Genomic DNA, 24,562 nt, shown 5'->3' with positions numbered 1-24,562 from the left:
GTTACTAAGAAACCCTTTCTCTCTTTCTACATTAATAGATGATGGCAATGCTTGAGCTGGAGAGTAGACTAGCAGGACAGCGCTGAAATACAAATAGAACTGCAGACAGCAAACACATTTGAAGCCTGTTGCAATTAAAAAAAAGCCTCTGCCAGTTTAGGAGATGTTCTTCTCTCACATTCCAGCCTTCTTGTCTGTCGCATTTGTTACCGCCCACTCTGAGATGCCGAAGCAAATTTCTTGGAATGTTTCACATCGTCAGTATTTATTAGGATGTCAAAGGCTTCTTTCCTAATTGAATACTGACAACAGCCTTTTGCTACTTTTTCTCATTTTTGCCTAATGATCCTGTCTTCCACCTCCTAGTCAGTGCCTGGCACAGAGTGCAGCTTCACACCAGAATAAACACGCGTGTGCCAAAACCAGCATAAGAGACTGAAAGAGAAGCTGAAGAAAGACAGGGCTGTTCAAAGTGCAACACTGGGCTAGCATTTAACACCACAAAAGTAAACCTAAAACAGAAGGGCAATTGCCTTCATAAGTGTAACTGAACATCAACAATACTTATACTTCCTGAAGAGAGACTCTAAGATGATCAGATGGCTGAAGCACCTCTCTTATGAAGTAAGGTTGAGGAAGCTGGGTTTGCTTAGCTTGGAGAAGAGAAGGCTCCGGGGAGACCTCACTGTTGCCGTCCAGTACTTGAAGGGAGCATATAAGCAGGAAGGAGAATGACTGTTTATGAGGGTGGATAGTGATAGGACAAGGGGAAATGGTTTTAAACTGCGTCAGGGAAGGTTTAAATTAGATATTAGGAGAAAGTTTTTCACACAGAGCGTGGTGATGCACTTGAACAGGTTGCCCAAGGAGGTTGTGGATGCCCCATCCCTGGAGGCATTCAAGGCCGGGCTGGATGTGGCTCTGGGCAGCCTGGTCTGCTGGTTGGCAGCCCTGCACATAGCAGGGGGGTTGAAACTAGATGATCATTGTGGTCCTTTTCAACCCAGGCCATTCTATGATTCTACGATTCTATCATTCTATCAATCATTCTATCATTCTATGAACATAGATTTCAGACTGGTACCATCACTGAGCTATAATCCCACCATCAAAAATGCAGTGGTGATAAATTTAAAATGATGCAATCACTATGGGAAAATGTAAAGGAAAGTCTTACCGCTATTTACTGGGTTATTCGTTCAATCAAATGCTTATCAACAAGGAGAACCAGAGTGAATTTTGAAGTATAATCTATCCTTCAGAAAGGTAAGACTACTGATTAGCATTCTCTTCTTTTATAAAGAAAAAATAACAGTAGCAGATGCTGAATATAAGATTAATCATCCAAATGAAAGGAGCTAGAAGAAGCCAAGAAAGAAAAACACTGCCGAAAACTACCAGGGTATAGGAAAGCTGGTCAAGCCTAAAGGACACCCCAGGAGGTATAAAGGGATTCAGTACTGCTTCAGAAGATGAATGCAAGGAGAAATAAATGACTGGTGTGATTTCAGAGTCCGAAGGTTAAAAATGTCCTTTCTTGTAAAATGAAAAAGGGGAGGAAACCAATTAATAAGTTAGCTTCAGCCAAGTCTTGCAGGCAAGAGATAAGGCCTGAGAAGAAGCATCATGAAGTAATGCTATCCAAATGGGAATACAGAAGGCTTTTATAAAAATATCAGAGGACAAAAACTAGCAGTAGGAAGAAGAACCCATTAACGAAGGGGGTATGTTTTTAAATTAGCTTAAAAATAAAGGATGTAGTGCTTTCTTAAAAAGCCTTGTTTAACCATATAAATTAGAACTCTGGCAAAACTTTGGCTTTAAAATCCCATGTTTTTCCAGTGATCATTTTTTAAAAATACTTCTAAAATTTTTCTAAAATTTAGAGAAAAATAGCAGACAGAACGTCTTCATGGAAAAACATTAATATGCTACCAGCTTTCCAAAAATGCATGAATGATTGACTATGTTCTCATCCAATAAAACATTATGTGGCTGACAAAAATAAGACAGTCAGTGCAAAAACAAAAATGTACTCAGAATGCAAAGAAGTATTGTTATTGTTTAACTTAAGGAAAATTAAAGGAACTTGAGTATACAAAGTGAAATAGTGTGTAAAGCACATTGTTTGTACAACTACTCTAACTTGCAACATATCTACCACAAGATTGGTCATTTTTTGTATAAAATAATTACAGTCATATGCTTTTTACCAGCTCTACTGTTAGTTTCATGAGATTTACTGGGATCGTAATAGAAGCCAGCTGATCCTTAGGACTTGTCCTGATGGCACTGGCACATAGACTTCATTACAACATGGCAGATAAATATGGATTAGAGAACTTAGAAACTACAGCAGAGAAGAAATCAGTACTTTTTTTGCTACTACAGGATAGTACTCTGAAGTACTATTCTGATAAATATATTTTTCTGACATAATGCAGCATTGATTTATTTAGCATTTAATATAGTTTTCTATCTCGTCTATCTGACTAAAACGTTACACACAGATACTGCAAGTTACATTCCCTTGTTCATACCAATTGCACCCAGAGCACCTCCGGGCCATACCAGGATTTCCACAGCCTAACAACAAATGGAAAGTAGTGAAATGTCTTTTATAATTGAGAGCATCTGAAGGGCTCTTGAGCAACCATTCGGCTAATTGAAGCAGCTGGCAAGAGCTGAAGCATGAAGCTAAAGGAGCCACACCAGCTCTGTTGAGCTGCTGGCAATCTCGCAGGGACTGCTAGGGCTTCCTCTGTGCTTGGCCAATCTCTGCAACAAAGGGCCCAGCATATTCCACTGCAAGAACCTACTGCATCCATGCCAAAAATAGAGTCAACAGATACACCTGCAGTCTTTTCAGCCAACAGCCTATAAAGTCATTTCAGAGCATCCCAGTTGAGTGGGATGAGGATAACACACAGTCCTCTTTTCCTGGTGTACCAACCAGAGCCAACGTCAGCCTCACATTTTTGCACGCTGTACTTGTCATGGCACATATGCTCTTTGGAATAGTGTTGCCAGTATCCTTTTGATGTCTTGTGCGCACACAGCCTCAGAAGATCTTTAGGTGTTAAAGAGACACATGATAATTCTCCTTAGGTACATAATTAGCAACAAGATTTGCCCATTCTTCCTGATAGTCACTTCTCTGCTGTGTCCCTAGGAGTTTCCTGTTCCAGGTTCAGCCCAGACCAACAGTTCATTTTCTGGCTGCCCTTTTCACATATGCTCCTTTTTAAGAACTGCAGGGAAAGTACTAAATCATTCTGAGCACTCTCTGGCTTACTGTAAAGAAAATTTAGAGTGTGTTAACGGTCTTTTGGGGGAAGCTTTTAATGGTGAATATGGTCTTGTGTGTACAGTATGCACTAGAGACCCACAAGAAAGCAGACAACATGGGGGGGGCAGTGTAGGAGTTGCTCCATCTTTCAGTGGGGCCAAGTACTAAAATGCAAATAATAAATGGTAGACTGATTATATGTATCACAAATCCACAATATTCTCATGAGATTGTTCCAGCAAAAATACACTTGTCTTATAAAATCATACTGGTTCAACATAGCGATGTTTATTCTTCTTTCAGGAATAGGAAAGTACAAAAAAACACAGCAAGATTCATAGCTGAGTTTCCTTAAAGGGCAAAGGCTTTCTGTGACATGTACATTAATCTACAAATTTACCCTGAGGAAATTCTCCAGGGTCAATTGAAAAGAGTAAGTAATTTGCTAAATCTGCAACTTTAGCATCCAGCTCTTGAAACTAATCACATATCATTCAGGAAGATCTGGTTATGTGTATGGCCTAATCTTTAAGTTATGGCAAACTCTTACAAAAAGATTTTTAGAAATAGTGTGGAGAATAGGACAGAAGGCTGGAAAAGCAGGAGACACTTCAAATCCAGCTTTATGAGGAACAATGACTTCTTACAAGGATCATCAGCAAACACAAAATCTGAGATCCCTTTAGTTTGAGAAGTATTTTTACAAAAAGCTACAACTTGAAAAGTTGAAGAATCAACAGCAATTTGGCATCATAATACCCTATGGCAAAGCCACAACTACAAACCTAGAAATGTGCTGCTACCTTCTGGATAGAGAAGATCAAAACCCTTATTCTTATGACAATTCAATTATTGGTGAAATAAATACAATGTTTGGATTTACTGCTGTTTTCCTAGAAGACAGGGAACAGCTAAATGTTCCCAGCTGGGCATGGTAGAGAAGATATCTGCCATGTTCCTAAAGCTTCAAGAAAATGAATATCACATACAAAACTCCTCACTGTTCTGTTCCTCTTTGTATCAACACCACGGCCAGTGCAAGAAATAAAGCTCCTGTCAAGGAAATAGTTATGATGCTCTGAGTAAGTGCTAGATATGCTCACTGAGGACTAAGAACCAATACTGCATGAAGCATTGATGGTCAGTTACCTTCAGTATTTATCCCCTCTGTGCAGAGTTGTACCAAGCAGCAATCCAAAATTAATAAACTCTCTGCTGTAAATTTTCTGTGATGGAGTCTGCTCTTACTGCTAACACTGGAAATCTGCAGAAATTGTTGAGGCTCACTTAACACTACTCAGCAATTCAGAGGCACACTGGAATGACACGTATACAAAGCATAGTCTTATTAAAATTTCCTACACTGCCAGTCCAATCAAGTTGTTCCAAAAGAAAACATGATGGATAATATTATAGAATGTAGCACTAATAAAATATGGTTGGAAAATTAGCTTTCACAATATATCTGCAAGGCTTTAAATTATAATTGTCAACACAAAAAGACTATTTTTCCTAAATGGTTTTCAATTGAGTTCATCCACTTTATATTCATCCATTTCTTGAGAGTATTATTTTATCATTAATTTAAATGATTAAAGAAAGAGAAAGAAAGATGTACAAGATAGGAGATCATAAACTTCTTTCTATGCTGAACAAAGGGGGAATACATAGAATAGAGCCAATTCAGTGTGTTTTTTTTTTAAGCATCAAAAGATTTTGGTCATATATGGCATACTAAGGCAATTCTTTTCATGAAGGGGAATGATTTTCACTTGAAGAGGAAAAGGAATAACTTTTTATCTTTAAAGAAACATTGAACTTTCTTTCAATAGCTTTTCTGTACAGAGACTGGTTTTCCTAAAATGCAGCTATTCTAAAATCCCTTGAAAGGCAATTCCTTCTACCAAGGGATGACCCCTGGATGACACTATGTCATGTCATGCTGTGGCTGATGTAAGTACATACAGGTTTGTCACATCACTGCAGTGCACCATTAGAATTTCTTTTATTTTAGGAGAAAACCAAACAAAATCAAAACCAAGCCAAAACAAACAAACGAACAAAAGAAAATCTTTTTTTTTTTTTCAGTCTTCAAAACAAGGGTGCTCCATCTTAACATAAGCTAAAAGCTAGCTGTCTAGTTATGTTTTAGGTGTAGGCAATGAAAAGATGAGAGCTTCCAGATGGTGGTTCACAAATTATGAAGATTATACACTGTTATTGGTCACTTGCTTCTCATAAAGCTTTACCTTTCTTCCAGTTACACCAGATACAGATCATTCATTAAATTGAGTCTACTTTGGTGTTTGAATCTGGCATAAATATCTAATAGAAACATCAAGATTTGATTTCAAAAATTAAGATAAGCACAGCTCACCTTAATTCCTCGTGGCTTGTTCCTAACATTCATGATCTTACTCCTAAAACTGAGTGTGTATTTCAAATCTGAATAAACATATTTTCAGATTTCAGGCAATGGCTATCAATATTAATCCGTTAATTAATGAACAATTGGAAGATAGGTAATGCATAGATTAGTATTTTCTGTTTCTGCAGTCTTTTTTCCAGAACCCAATTGAAATCCCATTGATTTGAAATATTTGAATTTCATCTTTAACACGATATCCTGGGGAATTCATAAAAAAAAAAAATAAAATTGTAGCATATGAAAATGCTAAAACACTCCAGCTTGTATCAGTAAGATTTATTTATAAAAAAAACACCTTGAGGAATGAAGAATACCTGTTCTGTCAATTATTGTACTTCTCAGGGAAATGCAATTATTTTCAAAGCCATACATGCTTTTATATTTCAGTAAAGCGATTTTTTGCTTTCCTGAATTTACCTACTCAGCAGTTAATAGCTTTAGCAGCCATTTTACATTCTATTCTACAGTGCGAAATGGATCTAGAGAAACATACATCCAAAATAAATATAAGAGGAAGTTTAAAACACTGGAGATAAAAGTTGATGCACACAAGCAATGGATTAAGGAAATATTTGTTCAGATAAGATTAAATAAGGAGAAGCTATTTAAATTTTTTAAAAATAATCTAGTTTACACCATTTAATCTGCTATAACTATATTGCATTCTTTTGTACAAAACTTGATTTGCAAAATGTACTGCGGGTTCCACTCTTAAGTTTACACAACTGATCATGCTTAAATTGTTATGGTAATCTTTTGTTTACAAAAGAGATCTTTGAAGACTTAATATTTTAGCAATTAGCTACAGATGAGATTGGTGCTGTAATTTCAAAAGAAAACAAACTCTAAGCACATTGCTGCACCATTTCCCTATAAGCAGCTGAGGCTGTCACAACAACAGTCAAAGAACAGATAGGAGTGGAAGGATCATCTCTTCTCTCCCCACCACAAGAAGACTCAAAAGTGATATTTAAGGTTTCTAAAGCAAAATGTTGACACACACATAAAAAAAGAGGTTTGGTTTGGTTTTGTTTTAACAATTGGAAAGGTTAACAGGTGTTGAACTTGACAGCAGGCATCAGCAGCAGGAGCATTCTCTGCTCTGGCTGGTTGCTTTGCAGCCAGTGCTGCATCCTTCCCAGCTTATCCTCCATGCTTTCTCCTTTTGAGCAACCTCTTTAGCCAGCTTACAGAGATGACAGGCTATTTCTTCCTTTGGAAATAAAATACTCCCACTTTTTTTTTTTTTTTTTTAACCTGCCTGGCTTTCAATACATTCTTCTCTTCATTTTGTCTGATCATAAACAGCCCTAGTTATTATTTCTAGTTGAAATAATCAGATTTCAACTAGATTCCAGTCTTCTTTTTTAGCCATTAATGATGAAGTTACCTTGTAATGCAGTTCCCAATACAAAATAGATTGAACATCACCACAAGACAGATAGCATCATTGCTTTAAACTAAGAGTAGCACAGTGCAATTGAAAGGGTCAAAAGCTTGTGGTTTCCCTGCCACACTGAAAGCATCCTCACAAGTGAAGTAAATGTGCACTCTCATCCTTTGGATGCTAAGCTTAAATTAAATGATCTCCATTTTGTTTCTTCCTCATCATTCTGCTGAAGATGCCAAATCCAAGTGATCTTTAAAGTGAACTTACCACTAATAAATCAAAAGCAAAGGATTTTTATGGCATTTCAAAAGAATTGCTTTCTACAGAAGTGCTAATTGGAATATTCTCTTAATTCGTCAATTATGTTTGTCAAACATGCCCATATAAGCATATGAAAAAGTACTTCAATCTGGTAAGAAGAAATCAGAAAAACAGTTCTTCAATAAATGACTTAAGTAGTAAACGAGAATAGCTTACTCCATGAAGAACTAGGTCTCTCTGCTGAAAATTAGAACAAAAGACAGCTGAGTGATCACAAATTGCTGCCTCTCCAATGCTAAATTCTCAAAATTACAATTTTTATATCCAGTTTCATGAATTATATCTAAAACATACCATGTTTTTATGTCTGAACTGTAATCTCAATTGGAATTATTTCATTGCATATTTCAGTAAGTGTTTTTTGCTTTGTTTTGTTTTTAAATAGGTATGCAGGAGAACAAAATTACAACATTATTTCCTCCAGCCATCAACCAAATAACCAAATCAAGACATCTGAAAGAACATCATATGCTTCTTGACTTCAAGGCTCAAATATGCATCACATGGGAGATAGAAATTCTTTGATATATCTTTTAGGTGTTTTGGGTAATGATTTATATCTTGCTACCCATGGTTTGTTCTAACACAAGGGAGCCAGTATGATAGTCTTTGCTGACAGTGGTGAAATACAGTAGTGAACCAAAATCATGCTGCTAGTGAAACTGGAAAGTGCATTTTAGCTAGTTATTATTAAATAATATTATTATTGAATACACTGGTACTCTTCTCAGAAGTAAATTACAATCAAAATAAACCATCTGCATTTTTCCTGCAGGGAAAGTAATAGCAATCTGTTAAAATATGTTAAGTCCAGCCTCGTTTCAAATAAGTATAGTTTCAAATAACTTTTAAGTATCTAAGCAAAACTTGGAGATGAGCAGAAATAAAGACTGCATGACATTAATGCACAGCTCCACACCACCCACTCTGAAGAAACAGATTTGTGAAAAAGTTACATGTGTCAGCTGTAAACAGACACCCTTCAGTTTAATGGCCCTACAGAAAATCATATGCTCAATTCATTTAGCACCACATGAGAATGCAATTCACTTCCATTCCTTGTAAGCCTAAAAAACTTTCTTCCAATAATCCCTTTTTCACAAAACTGAAATTAGTTGATATTGTCCCTCTTTCTGCCACTCGACAAAAAAAAAACCAACAAAGAACAGAAAACTTCATTTGTCATTCACTCCATGTAAACACTTGCAGCTCATTCTTGTTTTAAAGTAAGCATCTGCCATGCAACGTTCTTGCATTTTCAAATGTCATTTCCTTATGTAAGCTGGATGTAAATAAACATTTCTGCAGACACGATGGTGCAGGACCATGACATTAACATACTAATGACAGCATGCTAACAATGCAGTTTTTATCACCGATACTAATAAAATATCCAATCTAACAGCTTACATAGCTGTTAAGTGCTTCCACGTTCTGGTTTATAGTACTGTAGGCAACTTCCACAGACACTTAAAGCAACTAAGGAAGGGGACAACCTCACAAAGCAAGACCAAAGTCCAGTTGTTCTGCTTACCTTATATTGTCCAAATCCTTACTTTTGGAAGCATGATCAGAAATAAAGTCATACTCAATTCAAATGCAATTCTTTCTAAATTAATAATGCTGTACAAAATCGCATTACTGAGAATTTTACTTTTAATTTTGTGTTATAAAATAAGGAATTTATTCTCAAAGGATCCTAAGTACTTTAAGATAAAATGAGCCAAAAAGCCAGAAGCGCTACTTTTTGATATAATTATTCTATTCTTCATGCATGGATGCACACATATCTATGCTGTAGGTAGTTAAATTTAATAGTGTACTTATTTTGCAGAAACGTAAAAATATATATATATTATGCATTGAAATAGATGGTTCTGACTAGTAACATTCTTGATAGCCTAACAGATGCCAAAATGGGGAAAGATTTACATCAGAGATTATGAAAATGCAGGATCATTCGAGAATAATAAAAGTAAATGGTGGGAAATGTTAACAGTAACAGCTGTGAAAAGAAATTATACAAGATTAAAAGGCTAGAAGAGAGCAACAATAGCAAAAACAGAGCTTTAAATTTAAATTGCTCCACAAGAGGCATACTTTAATTATGCTTTCTTGAGATATTTGAGTAATAATTGCAGAAACAGTGAAATATAGATGTTTATAATTATTTCAGTGTCCTAAGGACCTACTAATACTGTAAAACCACAGCCAGGAAAGTTATAGCAGGTCACGCAACTAGATGAATGATGCTAACTTTAAGGTCAATAACCACTTTTTTTAGTTTAGCCCCAGCCCCACCATACTAAGACGTAAAGTCAGGTGCAGCAGATGTATAGGAAGCCTCCCACAGTGCAATAGATTAACAGCAAAAGAAGATTGGCGTATATATAGAGGCGTACGTGTCAATTTTACAGTTTATTATTTCATTCCTACAGGATTTTTGTGCTATTTCCATTGGCACTGATCCTTAGAGCTGGACAGAGCTGAAACGTTGGGAGATGGAAGGGCAGGTTGGACATGTGCAGACAGTGAAGAACACAAATGCCATGGAATACACATTTCCTTTTAACTATTCATAGTAAATTCTAGAAGCAAAAGGTAACAGTTGCAACACAGCAGAGGAGTGATCACATCAACACCAAACTGCAGGGGCACATTGAAGGCTGCACAGTGCTCACATACATGACATTTCACAGAAGTAACTGGACAGGAAGGTAACACAAAGTATGCTCGTTCACTGAACAACCTCTCAAGGAGTCAAGTTCTAAAACACCACCATCAATTCCACTCTAATGTCAATTTTCCAGCACAAGACTGGGCTCATATTCCATTAGGATTTTAAGTTACTTCATGGTCTCTCTTGGCCTCTTCTGACACTACCATGAAATAGGACTCCCAGTTCAATATCTTGAAGATCCTTTTCCAAAAGTACAATACTGCACCTCAAGGTTCATCTATTCTGACAAATACCATAAGAAGACTTACAGACATTCATGCAGAAAGTTAGTAAACCTCAAGCAAAATCTGGAATTATTTTATTGTAATTAATAATGTATTACGGTGATTATGGTTTGGCTGAGAACAAGCAGACCAGGCTGAATGCATCTGAGCTAACTGCCAAATCTTCTACACACGTGACAGATGGTGGAAACATTCTCAGGGCTCCCTATGCACAAGAACTCTGAAACCATGCAAAAGCAAGCTCAGATTCAATGTAACAGCAAAGTCACAAAGCAGGTCATGACGGAATCACACTAAGCAGAGCGCTAGCTACCTTTACAGATTTGGCTTTTTCCAAGGAAAAGATGAAAAAAATGCAGTCGAGATGTCAGGAGAAAATAGCAGCATAACTTAACCATCGTGAAAACGAAGAAATCTGTGACTTTTGATAGCGTGCTAAATTCAACAAGTGTGGAAGAACAATGCGACTGAACTCAGTAGAGCTACATGCCCTCCTCAGAAGGGCTTCTTCAGGCCTCCTTAACAGCTTCTAAGGACAATACAGGGTGGTTTGGAACTACTACTATTTACCTTTCAATGAACCTTACTCTTTCCAAGAATATAATTCATTTTGTGTGGTTGTGTTTAATCTCTTTTGGCTCATCATACCTTGAAAAAGGTTTTCAACTCCAAGAATGTTCCTTAAATACTCCCTCTAAGAGTCCCAGAGGGCAAATGATAGAGAGTAGAGCAGGAAGATAGAAGAATAAATGAAAAGTAATATCATACCACTTAGAACTCTCCCAAACACACCCCTAGTTACGCTCACTGCAAACAATGTGTCTTGCTCTCTACCTAAATTTTTATGGTATCTGACAGAAGGTAACTCACTAATAAGGAAGAGGCACCTACAGACAAAAAATGTCAATAAAAAAAAATCAAGAGAAGAAGATCCAACCATTGACATGTGCCAGTTCCCTCCATCCTTTTACTGAACCATTTCAGTTCTTTCCCCCAGAACAACCACTCTGCATTCCTTTCTACAGTGATCTGCTTTCCAGAGCAGCACGCAAGCAACACTTGAACCTGAGCTTATGTCGTGTTCATGCATTTAACTTTTTATGAAGTTGTTCAAAGGGCAATTTAATATTATTGCTTGGATGAGTTTACTTGTGCTGTTTCCAAAAGGAGATCCTTGAATACTTTGCTTTTTGGCACTCACCAAATAAGCAGAAATGCAGGTGTCATCAGAAACCAACTTAAGAGTGCAAGTTGGAGACCTGATTGTCTTTTAACACAAGATTGTGCCCTTAATTTTAATGTATTACTCCAGACTTATCCCTGAGACAAGAATTAGATTGAAAGTATAAATTTTCCAAAAATGGTATTACTCTTATAGCTATTATCAGCCCACCTATCTGATGAATACTGTACTGTCAGCTCACAAAAACAAAGAAGCTGTAAAATGTAAGCAGAAGCTGCAGTTTAGGTCATTAGAGAAAGTCTAAGATGAATTTTCATGAAGAACATGGATCTGCTGTCAGCAAAACTTGCTGGCTGTAGTGATGGACAGATAGTTTCTCTCCTTGGATGCCAGCTAATGTAAGTCAGTATTTGCAACCTATCATTTATTTTCTCCCTGCACAGAGATGCCAGCAGAATCTTTTACAACAGAAAGGGAAGGGCAAATCCTGCCAACTATGAAAATGGCTTATAATGATGATATTATAGAGAAAATGCAAATGTTGTTCATGTATCTATCTGGCCAACAGAAAATAGAATAATGCTCTTTAATGGAAGTTCATCATATTAGTGGCAAAGAATACCTTGAAACCCTGAAATAATCCCCCTCTACTTTCCAGAATATAAAAATTATATGTAAAAGCTACCTGAGATGATAATGAATCTCAGGTACCCACACTGTTGTGAAGGTTCAAAACATCTCCTTTCAAACAAAGCAGGAGTCTCAGCAATTTCTATACTGCTTTCTCATTTGACTTCATATAAATGTGACATGCTTTGGTGAAGATCAAAGAAATAGTTTTATTGAGTGACCTAGAACAATTTTTTTGTGATTCATTTTTGGCAAGCATATGTTTCGCTGTCGTCAAAACTCATAAAACCACTTGAGCTTTTCCCACTTCCTAAACACCTTCTTGTCACTTAAAGGAATAGAGTACACTGATACGCAAAAAAATAAGTGTCAAAGATGATTAAGTTTCTAAAAATCAAGCACTGAAAGGTCAGAAAATGGCAAAGTAGTCTAATCTTTAATTTAAATTCCTCATGCCAGTGCATCATGATTAAGTTTTTAATTATATGATAATAAATGGCATGTAATATGACATCCCATTTAAAGGGTCCGGACAAGCACAAGCTGTCATTGTTTGTATAAGGGTAAAGTGTCAGTACAAAGTAAATCCGACTTCACTATAGGCTTTAACCTCAAAAAAATTACTTTGAGGACTGTTCATGCAGTTTACTAATGTCAAGAGCAGTCTGAGAATGTACAATGAAGACTGAATATATGTAAATTTTAGTTGTTGAGATCAAATAACTCTTCCATAAGTATGCATGAATTCCAGCATTTTAAAAGCTTTGCATCTTGCGTAACACTGGTCAGCTTTTCGCTCAAGACCAAAAACAATCTCCTGACAATTCTGAACTCTCTGCTTTAAAATCTTAACATGAAAAAGACTCAAAGATGAAAGGCTCAGAAACAACATAGTAGTTTTGGGCGTGCTATTTTTTAACTACTCTGATAAGTCTGTGAAAACAAACCAAAACAGATTTATGTATTGGCAAATACTGGGCAACCTCATTAACTTAGAACTGATAGCTTCTTCGTATTTTCACATCCAGAACATACATAATTGCACACTATACAGAACAAATTAACACATACATTACTGAATAACACATCAAAGAAAAACAAGCACAAAGGCTTTGAGTGGCATTTAGGGTTAGAAAGAATGAGAAGAAAATTTTAAAATCCCTAAATTTGGACTTCCTTTTTCCCAGGAAAATTTGTGGTTTGAAATCTGGTTGTGAATAATTCAAAGTAAGATCTCTAATAACTTCCCATCCCAAATGAACTCGATATAGAGAAACATAAAAATGTGGCATTATCTATGTTCTCTGTCTTTAATTATTGGATTTCTAACTCCCAAATTGTCCACCATCTCTCCCACTTTATGCTTAAGGTTCTTGTTCTCACATACAGAGCTCACAAAAGTCTCTCCTGCCCACATTTCATTTTCTCCTTCTGTTACTGCCTGAGTTCTATCCAACTTATTTTTCTTAAACGCCTACTAACGCTCTTCTGGTCTTTGCATAGCATCATTGCTTGTGTTCCAAATAACCAACACAAACTATATAGAAGTGATTTTTTCTTCAAGGTCAATAAGTGTTAAATCAGTTAAAGCAATCCTTTATTTTAAGTAATTAGAATCTGTAGAAGAAAATTATGTTGTCTATCTTACTGCACTGCATTTATTGTTTAACTAATGCAGACTATTCCTGACTTGCGTCATAGATATATTTCCACTGAAAAACTGGGAGAAGTGAAAATAGTATCATATCTAGATTATTGTTCTGAAGCTTCAACTAGCTTGCTGGGTTTACAAAACCAAAGCTGCTCCACAAATCTTTCAACCCTTCTTGATTAAAAACATTGATTTTGAAAGGATGGGACTAAACCCCTAAAACTGAACACTGCCGAATTTCACAGCTGCTCCTTATCTCTGTGATTGTCTGACCAAAACCTCAGAGCTGACAGCTCTGTGATGATGAAGTTCTGCAAAAGTTAGGTTATGGATCTGTATTTCCCAGAGATGGACACAAGCCAAAAGAAAACTCTTGCATGATCTTCAGAAGTACTAGTGGGAGTACGTTTTTATATTCACACCTATGTATACGTGTATGGGGGTATGATAATGTTTCTTTTCACGCTGCATAAATAGTAGAACATAACCACACTTATCGCCTCCCACTGCTCAGGGGCAATATAGGGGAAGAAGAGCAGGGTTCTGGTTCCAGCTAACTCCAGAATTGTGTTTTGCCCCACTTGTCAGGCACAAGGAAGCTCCCTGCTGCCTAGGGACTGTGTGTGCTCATCTACTGACAAGGCAACCCGTAAAAATCATGCCCTTCTTCAGAAATTCAAGTTTATAGGTCTGAGGTCTGAGCTGCTCAGTATATTCACTCACACATTCAACAGTAAATTCTTCCTCTGATTCCCCTTCCCTTGCAAGAAACTTGCTTTTTCCCCATCCATTGCAGCATTTGGCATATTCAGTGATCAAACATGTAGACTTTGAAGCTTGCTTTCTCTTGCTACTCCTTATGATCAGGATAGTGGTATATTAGCAGGTATGGGGGATGAAAAATGTCTGTAAAGCTCAGATAGGTGTTTACTGTGCAAAGCACCATTACCTGTCTGCATCCACGGTCACGTCATGAACCCCTCTCTGAATGACATCTCGAGAAGTAGCTAGGTCTGGTATTCGGTTCAGACTTCTCGTATATAGGTTGAGTCCTCCATCTGTCATGTACCTGAAAATAAATGTGTGGTCAATCAGTGGGAAATGCAGCCATCTGCCAACTGTGTTTCACTCTAAAGTTAATGGAGTGTGGAATTCAACTGCTTAAGGTAAAGACTATGCTATTAGATGTAGACTTAGACTAAATATTCCCAGCTTATGGGCTCAGTGAAGGGAGATTAGCTATGTGCTCATTTTCTAGGATCATTTGGTAAGAGTAACCTGTTTTGCCAAAATATATTTAAACTGAAGCTCTCAAATATCTTTGTAATTTGAAGTACCTTTTAAGTACTGCAGTTTGTCAAAGAATAACACTAGATGCAAGAGGTGTAAATCTAATGGAAAAACAAAAGAGCAAACAAAATCATTCATCTAAATTGGAACAGAAATTAAGAACCTAAATCCATAGTCTCTGCTAGGATGCACACACACATTTATGAAGAGAGATATCACTGAAGGCCTTACAGTGGTATTTAAACATCTGTTTCTATCTGTGTTTCCTTTGCTTGATTCACATTATAGTGAATGACTAATGAATTCAACAGAGGGAATAGTGCTTCTTACTCACTAGAGAACCATTAAAGAATTCTGAATTTCAAGTGGCAGCAGTAATTTCTGAAATGTCTACCTGCAATTTAGTTATCTCTGTGAGATGTTTAAAATGGTGCTTGTAACTGAGCGTTACTGTGAGCTTCTCTCAAGACCTCTCCATTATTTTCTTGAAGAAGCTTACATTAAACTGTCTGCCTTCAAAGAGTTGATTTTTATACCTCCTTCTTGTTTTTGATAACTGAAAAATATTGGCGTACCCCAGTGAACCTATTAAAAAACAAATGTACAGGCTTACTGAAATAAGAGGGATCCTGAATGCTGGGAGAATGTCTAAAATACAGAAGTTCACTCACAATTCAAACAATCTTTAACGAAAGTTTTCCTAGGGCCATGAAATGATGCCATTCAAATCCATCTTTCAGCCAAAGTGTCCAAGTATACAAACACTTGACTTTAATAACTCTACACAGACTCTGAAGCACAAGCCAAAACTCACACACACCACTGGTGCTCCAGATGTAGTGTTGGCCCTCATCCCATGTCTCCTTCTGGAGCTGATCTAGTACAAATCAAGTGATCTCTCAATCCAGGAGACCAAGGGAGTGACACAGCAGTCCAGCAACACCCATCATCACCCCCGTGATGTGAACTGGTCCAGACTTAAGAGTTCAAAGCTGTGGTAGGGAAGCCCTGTGAGACACCAACAGCTTGGGACAGCAAGCTGAATGGCAGTCTGGATGATGGCAACCTCATATACATTAAAACACAAAGGATTAGTTTGTTTATTTTTAACTAAATGCCAAGGGATCTGCAGTTCAGAAGGGGATTTCTGAAAGTCTGATATCAGAAATCTGCAGAAGATAACTTTAATTATTTTTTTCCTAAGGTACTAGATTTTCCTTTTATTTTGAGACTTTCTGAGAGATTATTTAGGAGGGGTGTATTCAGCAATACACTCCAAGGTTCTTAAATTGCATATTAAATTTTGCTGTGATTTGAGTGAAAACCAGTCTATATGGATTATGTACTCTATAACTAAGGCCTGAATGGAGAGATATTACAAGTCTCTTAACAGGCCTCCCTCACACTAAATTCTAATTACTGCTGCATTCCTATCCCCAAGTGTTTAAAGTAATTAAACTGAAAATGGAAGAGGAATGAAGAAGATAAGACTTTATATGCCTCGATGAATTCTGAATTTTCTGAACTTACTAACTTGCTTTTAACATTTACCACACCTAAAAACGTTAACTGAGCACACTGTAACTTACTGTCTATTGAGTCATACTTATTACTGATGCAAAGAAAAGTCACACAAGATGACTATATTCATTCTCTAAAGTGATAAGCTAACTAATACAACTCATCAGTCACTGCAAAGGATTCCGCTCTTTTTGAAATCTTTTTAAATAAATCTATGCATCCATTAAAGGCGGAATTTATGTTTTCTTTATTATAAAAGGTCTTCAGACATTAAGCTATTACGTTTTCAATATTAATTTTCTCTGCTTCTGTACTGTAGTCAAGACCTACTCTTTGTTTTCTTCATTTCATTGTCTTTTCTAGCACACATGCATATGGCATCCAATTTTTTAGCCACTAATGCTACGCTCCAGGCAGGCTTATCAGTACTATTCCTTTCATAATTGACACAGTGTGTTAACAGATATAGGAATTCGCTTTCTTTACAGTTATGGTATTTCTAGAAATTAGTCTTTTGGTGCGGCTTGAGGTGAGACAATAATCAAGGCACAGGCTGGATTACAAACTCAGATTTCCTTTTAGGAACGTATCATATTTGATTTCATCAGCTATCATTCTTTTATCATAGCTATACTTCAAAACAAAAGATTAGACTGACAGTCCTAAATGTATGCAGAGTGAAGTAGTGCAGAGTGACAAGGCCATTGGCTCTATGGGACTTTGTTCAAACCAATGTTTGAACCTCAGCCACCAAGAACCTTTGAGCAGCCAACTTGTCACCCAAAATAAAATCTGCTGCAACACTGAACTGCAATTTATGTATGGATAACATTGTAATATGCCTTTTTTTAAAAAAAATAATGCTTTAAAACTTTTAACATACATAGGGGTGAAGTAATAGGATGCATAGGAGTAAGAATTGTTCAACAGTAATTTGAAACTAAGTTGTACATTTTTTTGTTATCTCAGCATAAAGACCCTTATGCTATATATACTTACAAATCAGTCAGAAACTTCCTTTTCAAAAAACTGAAAATAAAAAATTCTTTTACAGAGAAACTCAACTTCCACACGAAAAAAGTACTTTGGTCAACCTCTTGGTATCATAAGGAATGCTGTACCTCAAAGTCAATCAATTGATTGGCCAAAAAATATGTTTATAAGTAATGTTCAGTCTTCCTCCTGGATAAACCAGGATAATAACCATTCTATTCTTCCATCAAAAGATATTCCTCCCGCTCTGATGATATGCAATGATGAAAAACTGCAGTATCATTTTGAAACACAGAGTATAAGATGACAGTATGCAAAGCAGTTAACAGAGAAAGGCAGGCCTGTCAGCAACTGCTTTTCATTAGCTGGGTCCAATTCCATATCTACCATCTCTAATAAAACATAAAAATACTGCCAGAAAACCCATCTCAAGGCAAGTAGTGAAAACTGATGGTTTACCAGACAACTAAGAAATTCCAAAGCAATATACCTGTGTTCTTATCAACGTTCATTGCAAATTCATATTGATGTGAAAGAGAAGGATCCGGATTTGACGGCAGGTGGAACACTGCTGGCAACTTAGGGGCTTATTTTTATTACTATTATGTCTAATACATAGATTTTTATTAGCATCCATAATGCAGCTCCCACCTGTATGTCAGAATTTTTCAGGAAGATGCTAATGAACTTGCCAATCTGATGTTAGTTCAAACAGGAGAAAGTGCTGCTTACCCACTATTGATGTCATCTGTTCTGAGACTTTTTCCAAGGATATCCCCATCACTCATGTAGCCACCAGCATCAACTTCAGAGGACATATCCAAATCACTGCTTCCCTTCTCACTCACGTCGATCTGTGAGATATTTCCAAGGCGAGAAACAGCTGCTCGGCGAAGTGGGGTGGTGTACATGAATCGAGAAGGATCTGTGTGGATGAATCGACTCGTGCTGCTGCGAGGATACCCGGCACCCAGGGATGGGGCATCTCCTGCCTGTAGCCGAGGACTGGCCTGCCCAAGCCTCCAAGTCACTGGGGTGGACCGGCTTGTCAAGCTCGGTATGCTTCTTCCATTCACTTCTGTTGTCACAGTGCTGTCAAAAGTTGTCTCCAATGTGCTGTCAAAACAAAATGGAGAAGTCAGAATGCTTCCTCTCATCCTGGGAGAAAGGATGGAGTATTAAAAAAAGTTGTGTGTGGTGCATGTCTGTCTGTCCACAGGCACATACATTTGTGTGATAAAAATGTTTGCTTGTAAATAATCTAGAATAAATTTTATTAAGTATCTATTAAAGGCTATTAAACATGTATATGAAACAAACATCTTTGTGAATGATTGCATAGGACACTGACAGAAAAGTACACTGAAGTCACTTATAAATGGTTGAGGGAGTCTAGAAAACAATACGGATGGTGTTATAGTTAATTTTCCCTTGTTAAGTCTCTAATTCATATAGCAAGTAATAACGCATTTCTATAATCTGATATTTAAGTAGTCTACACAAAAGCAGCTTACCTGTGGCTTATCTGGGTCCCTCTAAGGCTGGACATAGTTTCTTCCAAATTCTGCCTCAGGTCTGCTATGTTCTTTACAGTTCTCATCCTTCTTGTTTCAGGGTCTTCCCCTGAAAGAAATAAAACAAAAGTCACATAAATTTAAGTGCATACAAATATATCATGTTAAATAGTTGAGAATACATACATATGATTGTAAACATCTCTGTCTCTTGTTAAAAAATAAAACCTCTTTCTTTCAGTAATAAAAACCACATATGTTGAAGTTAGTGAAACATCCTGATAGGGCCGAAATTTATTAATGAAACTCAGACTAAGAGTGATTGGATTTTTATCTTCTACAATCAAAGCAAAATGCAACCCTGGACCACTTGAGATGTTACACAGCTTCTTTTTCCTCCTGGACATTTTGCATGATGTGGCAAGAAACTAAGCCACAGTAAATTTGTGTTTGGAAAGAACTAGAATGACTTACAGCAGCTCTTCTGTCTGCACTTAACATCCAGACTATTTCAAAGTACTCAAAGCATCTTTCTTTAACGGTTCGGTTCCTGAAGTAGTAGATTATTCTATTATTATATTTTACTTGGGTTAAAAGTCAAAACACTCTTAAGTATGTGAATCATTTACACGATTATGGAATTTAGCAGCCTTCAGCAGGGATGCAACAAATAGCCACAAGTTGTGTCAGGTGAGATTTAGATTAGACATAAGGAAAAACCTTTTCTCTCAAGGGATGGTCAGGAACTGGAATGGCCTGCCCAGGGAGGAGATGGAGTCGCCGTCCCTGTAGTGTTCAAGAGGTGTCTGGATGAGGAGCTATGAGATATGGTTTAGTAGCTTAGTGGTAGTAATGGCAATAGAAGTACTGTTGGAATAGATGGTCTTGTACGTCCTCTCTTTTTTACTCCATCCATGACAAATTTGAAGTCATACCTCACTTTGTCAATCCTACTCATTATGGAAAGTTACCATCAATTACAGTATCATGCAGTCACCAGACACATCTCTAATATCTAACTCCAGATTCCAACATTCCCTTCCAGAAAAATCTTCTATTTTATTTCTGGAATTTTCAGAACATTGAGAAACTGTTTCATCTTTGAACACATCCATCATGACATAGTCTTGTGAATTTAAATTCAACACTGTACAAATTTCAAGATCAGAAATTTAAACATAGACAAAATACTATGTAGCATTGTAATATTTCACGTTTGTAAAATGTAAAATACACATGAAAATTGATATCTAAGTTGCTGCATTTCTCATTCTGTTCCCATCCTTATTCTTCCCATGTTGATATGTGGATTTATACAAGTATAAATTCAACAAAGATGATGTCTCCAAGGAAAAGGATGGTGTATCATCTAAGTGACAGAAGCATGTCTGGGGACAAGAGAGCTGGAAAATATTCGAATAAAATAACCTGATAAGACAATCTAAATGCAACGTCTGTTTGAAGACCTGAGTAAAACATACAAAGTTTATGTTGTATCAAAACCACATTTGTATAACACGGGTTTACAATAGGCAGATTTGAATATAGATAGAGATATTTATTTCAAATACAAGAGAGAACCCGCTGAAAGAAATGGTATTATTTTAACCATGGTTAACTTTATTTATTTATTTTAATTTTTGACTAAAGGATGAAGTCTTTCAGATCAAGGACAAACCTGAATTTGCTACTGTGCTCTCCATGTTTCTGTCGTCTGCTCACTATGCAGGCAGTTAAGAAACTTTTGGCAGTTAATGGAAACATGTTATTGCATATAAATTCTGTATACCCTTTCTTTCTTCCCTGATAGCCCAAGGATGTACAGTACTATTCAACATACTCTGCAGCTCTGGTAGAATGTCAAGCTAGCTTTCGCAGCAATGCCAGTTTGAGGACTTCCCAACTACCCCACGACCAGCTATATCTTCTGCCCTTTTGCTGCAGCCAGTAGTTGTTCAGGAAACAGTGCTATCCCAATTGTTTTATTGCTCTGAATAAATTCCACAGTGATTTCAAGGCCAGACATCCACAAACCTCTGGCTCGGTGGCATGGAACCAACAGTGGGGTGGAGACAAGTACTGCTGCCAAACCTTCCATCTCGTCTTGATGGCATGCCCACCCAGAAGGTTTTGCTCCTTAAAATAAGACATCTGTGTGCATTGAAGGAGGCAAATGTTCACACTCGCTGAAATTACCACCACTAGCTCTGTGTTTTAGGCTAGGCATCTGTTAGTCAAGCACCTTGCTGATCAGTATATGCATGGATCCCATGTACTATTTGCAGAGGTTTCTGTGCCATACTGGAAAATCCTGTGAGGCAGAAGAGTTCATGCCAAAGCTGTGCTGGAGATCATCCTGTTAGACTGAGCCTGCTGTTGAAAGCCCAGACAGAGCTCAGGCTGACTGTCCAGGACAGCCTCCAGGCAGATGCACACAGTTCTTCACTGCCATTGCTCTTTGTCCCTCTGGCAAATGCACTTAAATTTACTTTCAGGAGTGAAAGTGAATCTTCCTGCCACAACACTTACATGGGGGAAACTCCAGGCCTGTTCCCTACCTTGCCTCAAACCAAAAGTGAATCATAAGCTTGGTGGTATGAGACAATATTCTGTTAACACAGAAAGATAAATCTCAGAGTGTAGGCAGGCAGAATTAAGGCAATGCAATCATTTACCTCTGTATTTATTTGAGGAACTGAATATAATCTGCACATACAGTATCTTTGTCTTTTCCTTCCTTGTTTATCCTTGCCAGTTGTCCTTTGCTGTATGCTAACTCTGCAAATTCTTGCAGCAACAATGACAAAAACTGTCTTTTTTAATATATATTGCACAATAACTAGTATAACAAAGCCTTCAGGTGCAATTGCAATAGCAAAAGAAAAAAAGTATGTTTATATGGCAAACTGCCAAAATATATTTTCACAGAGAATGTCTCATCTTCAGACAGATAACATCATAAAAAGTAGCACTCTTATCCCCTGGAAAGGTGGAAATTTTGAGATTTAATCTCTTTTGATGTCTCAGTCACACAGGGGTAATATCAAAACTACTTTTTCTAAAAGAAATAGAACTGGAACGTTATGATCTTAAAATACTATGTAGTGCTATGAGTACTTACATAGCATTATATAGTATTTTAAGATCATAACATTCCAGTTACGATCCAGTTAGAAATCTCCATTACCATAGATACTGTTTTACAAATAACTATTATCTTTTCTTTCTCTTATGAGTGGACTGATGAGCTTATGCTGTATCCCTCATTAACAAGTCAAAAAGAATAAACAACTGACCACAATACTTGAAAAATTTTCTGTGGTGAGTGTGAGACTCTCAGACCTGACTTGAACCTGACATTATCTACATTTTCAGGACTTTCCTGTTGCTGCTAATGTACATAAAGTCTTCCACACAGAAGACCATAGGGCTGGTGGACACATTATTCTGAAAGCTAGCTATACCTTGTTTGCCAGAACAGCCACTATGTGCTTATTGCAGAAGGACTGGGACACAACGGATAGGTTCAAAGGGATCCCAAATTCCTCCTGACATCCTGTTATAATAATAGGCACTGCCATCATGCAGTCTACCTATATTTGCATGCCCTCACATATCAGAAATGGTTTGTAATCTCAAGTACTCTGCTTTGCACACAAGAAAAGTCATTCTGCTTCATGCACAAAAAGACTGGGATAAGAATGACTAAAACCAGGGCATTCTGAAACTTTCTTTCAAAATACTGTTCTTCTTACAAGGAAGTTGGATGTAGGTATTTTACTGACCTCATGGATGTAATCTCCTTAAATCACTTGTAGCTTTATCGTTGGTATTAAACATAAACATTCCAAAAATTTGCCTCCCAAATTCTTGCCTGTTAGTAGTGAAACATTACAGTTTCTCTCAGTAAGTTTCTAAGAAACACTGTTTGTTCTTCCATTGTGTGAAATACACACATAGGAAACAAAATAAAGCACCTTACAGAAATCAATGATCACCTAGGTTAAACTTTTACATTTATTATTCTCAATCTTACCCACATTGAACATTTAAAAATAGGATTCAGAATCATTTTGGTACTTGAGTGTACATAATTACAGCCCAAAGCAGATAATGAGAGAATAATAATTGCATTAATTTTGTGATTTTCACTAAAGGATTCAAATATAAGCAGCAGAGAATTTTTACTCTTAGACATAAACTTCATTCACAAATGAGAGTACCAGTGTCATTCTGCAGATGGGGAAACTGAGGCTCACAAAGAAGAGAGATTTGCTCAAGGATGGATGAAGAGAAGCTAGAGAAGGTGAAGAGTTCAGCTGCCTTGGCTAACAAGCTTCTAATCTCTAGAAGAAATCTCTTCTAGAATACAGCTATAGTCTACCAGGTTAATCATAAAAAGACAGTGCTTGTTTCATTGTCATTTGGAGATGATAGCTTTCTACATTACATGTACAGCAAACATTTTGTCCTAAGTTTAAACATAATCAAGGCTAGCACACCCAACAGAAAAGAGCCTCCAGGCCAGGTGCATGCTGGGTGACCTTGGAAAAGGAAGAAGATATTTCAACCATTTGACAGGCTAAAGAACAAAGCTCTAGAAATGAACACTTTGAGCACTGAGAGATGAAAAGTAAAGCCAGTAATACACAAGCCTTTTGAAGAACCTATGGCAGTGGATTTCAAATGCTCTCTGGCATGCACTGATACAGCAAAATTGTAAAACCCTGGCACTAACAATTCCTCATATATGGATGAAATTATCAACAGAGAGAAGGGAACAGCAGTAATGGACAGTTTGTACGTAGGCCATTTGCTATAAGACACATTTGCTATAAATTGGAATCTTGAATTCAAGGTTTGGTTTAAAACTCATGGGAACGAATGCCATGAGATTAATTTTAGAGTGAACTAATAGTACCTAAGTGTTTCACCTTATTTTTTTCCAACAGCTTAAGAAAACTACACTCAATTATTCACACATTATTGCTGCCCATGCACCCATCAAAAATGATTTGGACAATTGTCTTCATTTCACAGTCTTTAGATATAAGAGTAAGCAAACAAGGAAAAAGTGACCAGACCCTGTTTTTGCATACTACTGCAAACAAACCCAATTCTGTCTCATGAAATCACTGTCAAGATCAAAAATCTGCTCTGTGCAGAAATGTGCTAGTTCACGGGTCTCCTGATTTGAAGACAACATGAACTTACCCAAAATATCAGTATAAAGGACCTGTTCTAAGTCCCCCAGCATCGTTATTATGACATCTTCATCCAGATGTGCAGTTCCTTCACGCAAGCAGCCTTCCTCCTCCTCCTCTGCCCAGTTCCTGCTAGCAAAATGAGCTGTGCAGGATACATTTTCATCATCTGATTTCCCCCTCT

General features: G+C 37.1%; 1 protein-coding gene across 4 annotated transcripts in view; it reads right to left on the bottom strand.

Moving 5' to 3' along the window:
* Positions 1-24,562, bottom strand: part of NAV3 (neuron navigator 3) — a 252,315-nt gene that overhangs the window by 80,136 nt on the left and 147,617 nt on the right. For all 4 annotated transcript variants that reach the window (XM_042815979.1, XM_042815980.1, XM_042815983.1 and 1 more), the window contains exons 10-12: positions 19,175-19,283; positions 18,393-18,776; positions 14,806-14,925 (exon numbers count right to left, since the gene is read on the bottom strand). In XM_042815979.1, the coding sequence (XP_042671913.1) occupies positions 14,806-14,925; positions 18,393-18,776; positions 19,175-19,283 (613 nt within the window). The remainder of the gene's footprint in view (positions 1-14,805; positions 14,926-18,392; positions 18,777-19,174; positions 19,284-24,562) is intronic.

Source organism: Centrocercus urophasianus, unplaced genomic scaffold (assembly GCF_019232065.1).
Source record: "Centrocercus urophasianus isolate 14NV4802_14NV808 unplaced genomic scaffold, USGS_Curo_1.0 seq_15, whole genome shotgun sequence".
Lineage (NCBI taxonomy): Eukaryota > Metazoa > Chordata > Aves > Galliformes > Phasianidae > Centrocercus > Centrocercus urophasianus.
Note: the sequence above shows the minus strand (reverse complement) of the source record. Positions and strands in the feature narration are given on the sequence as shown.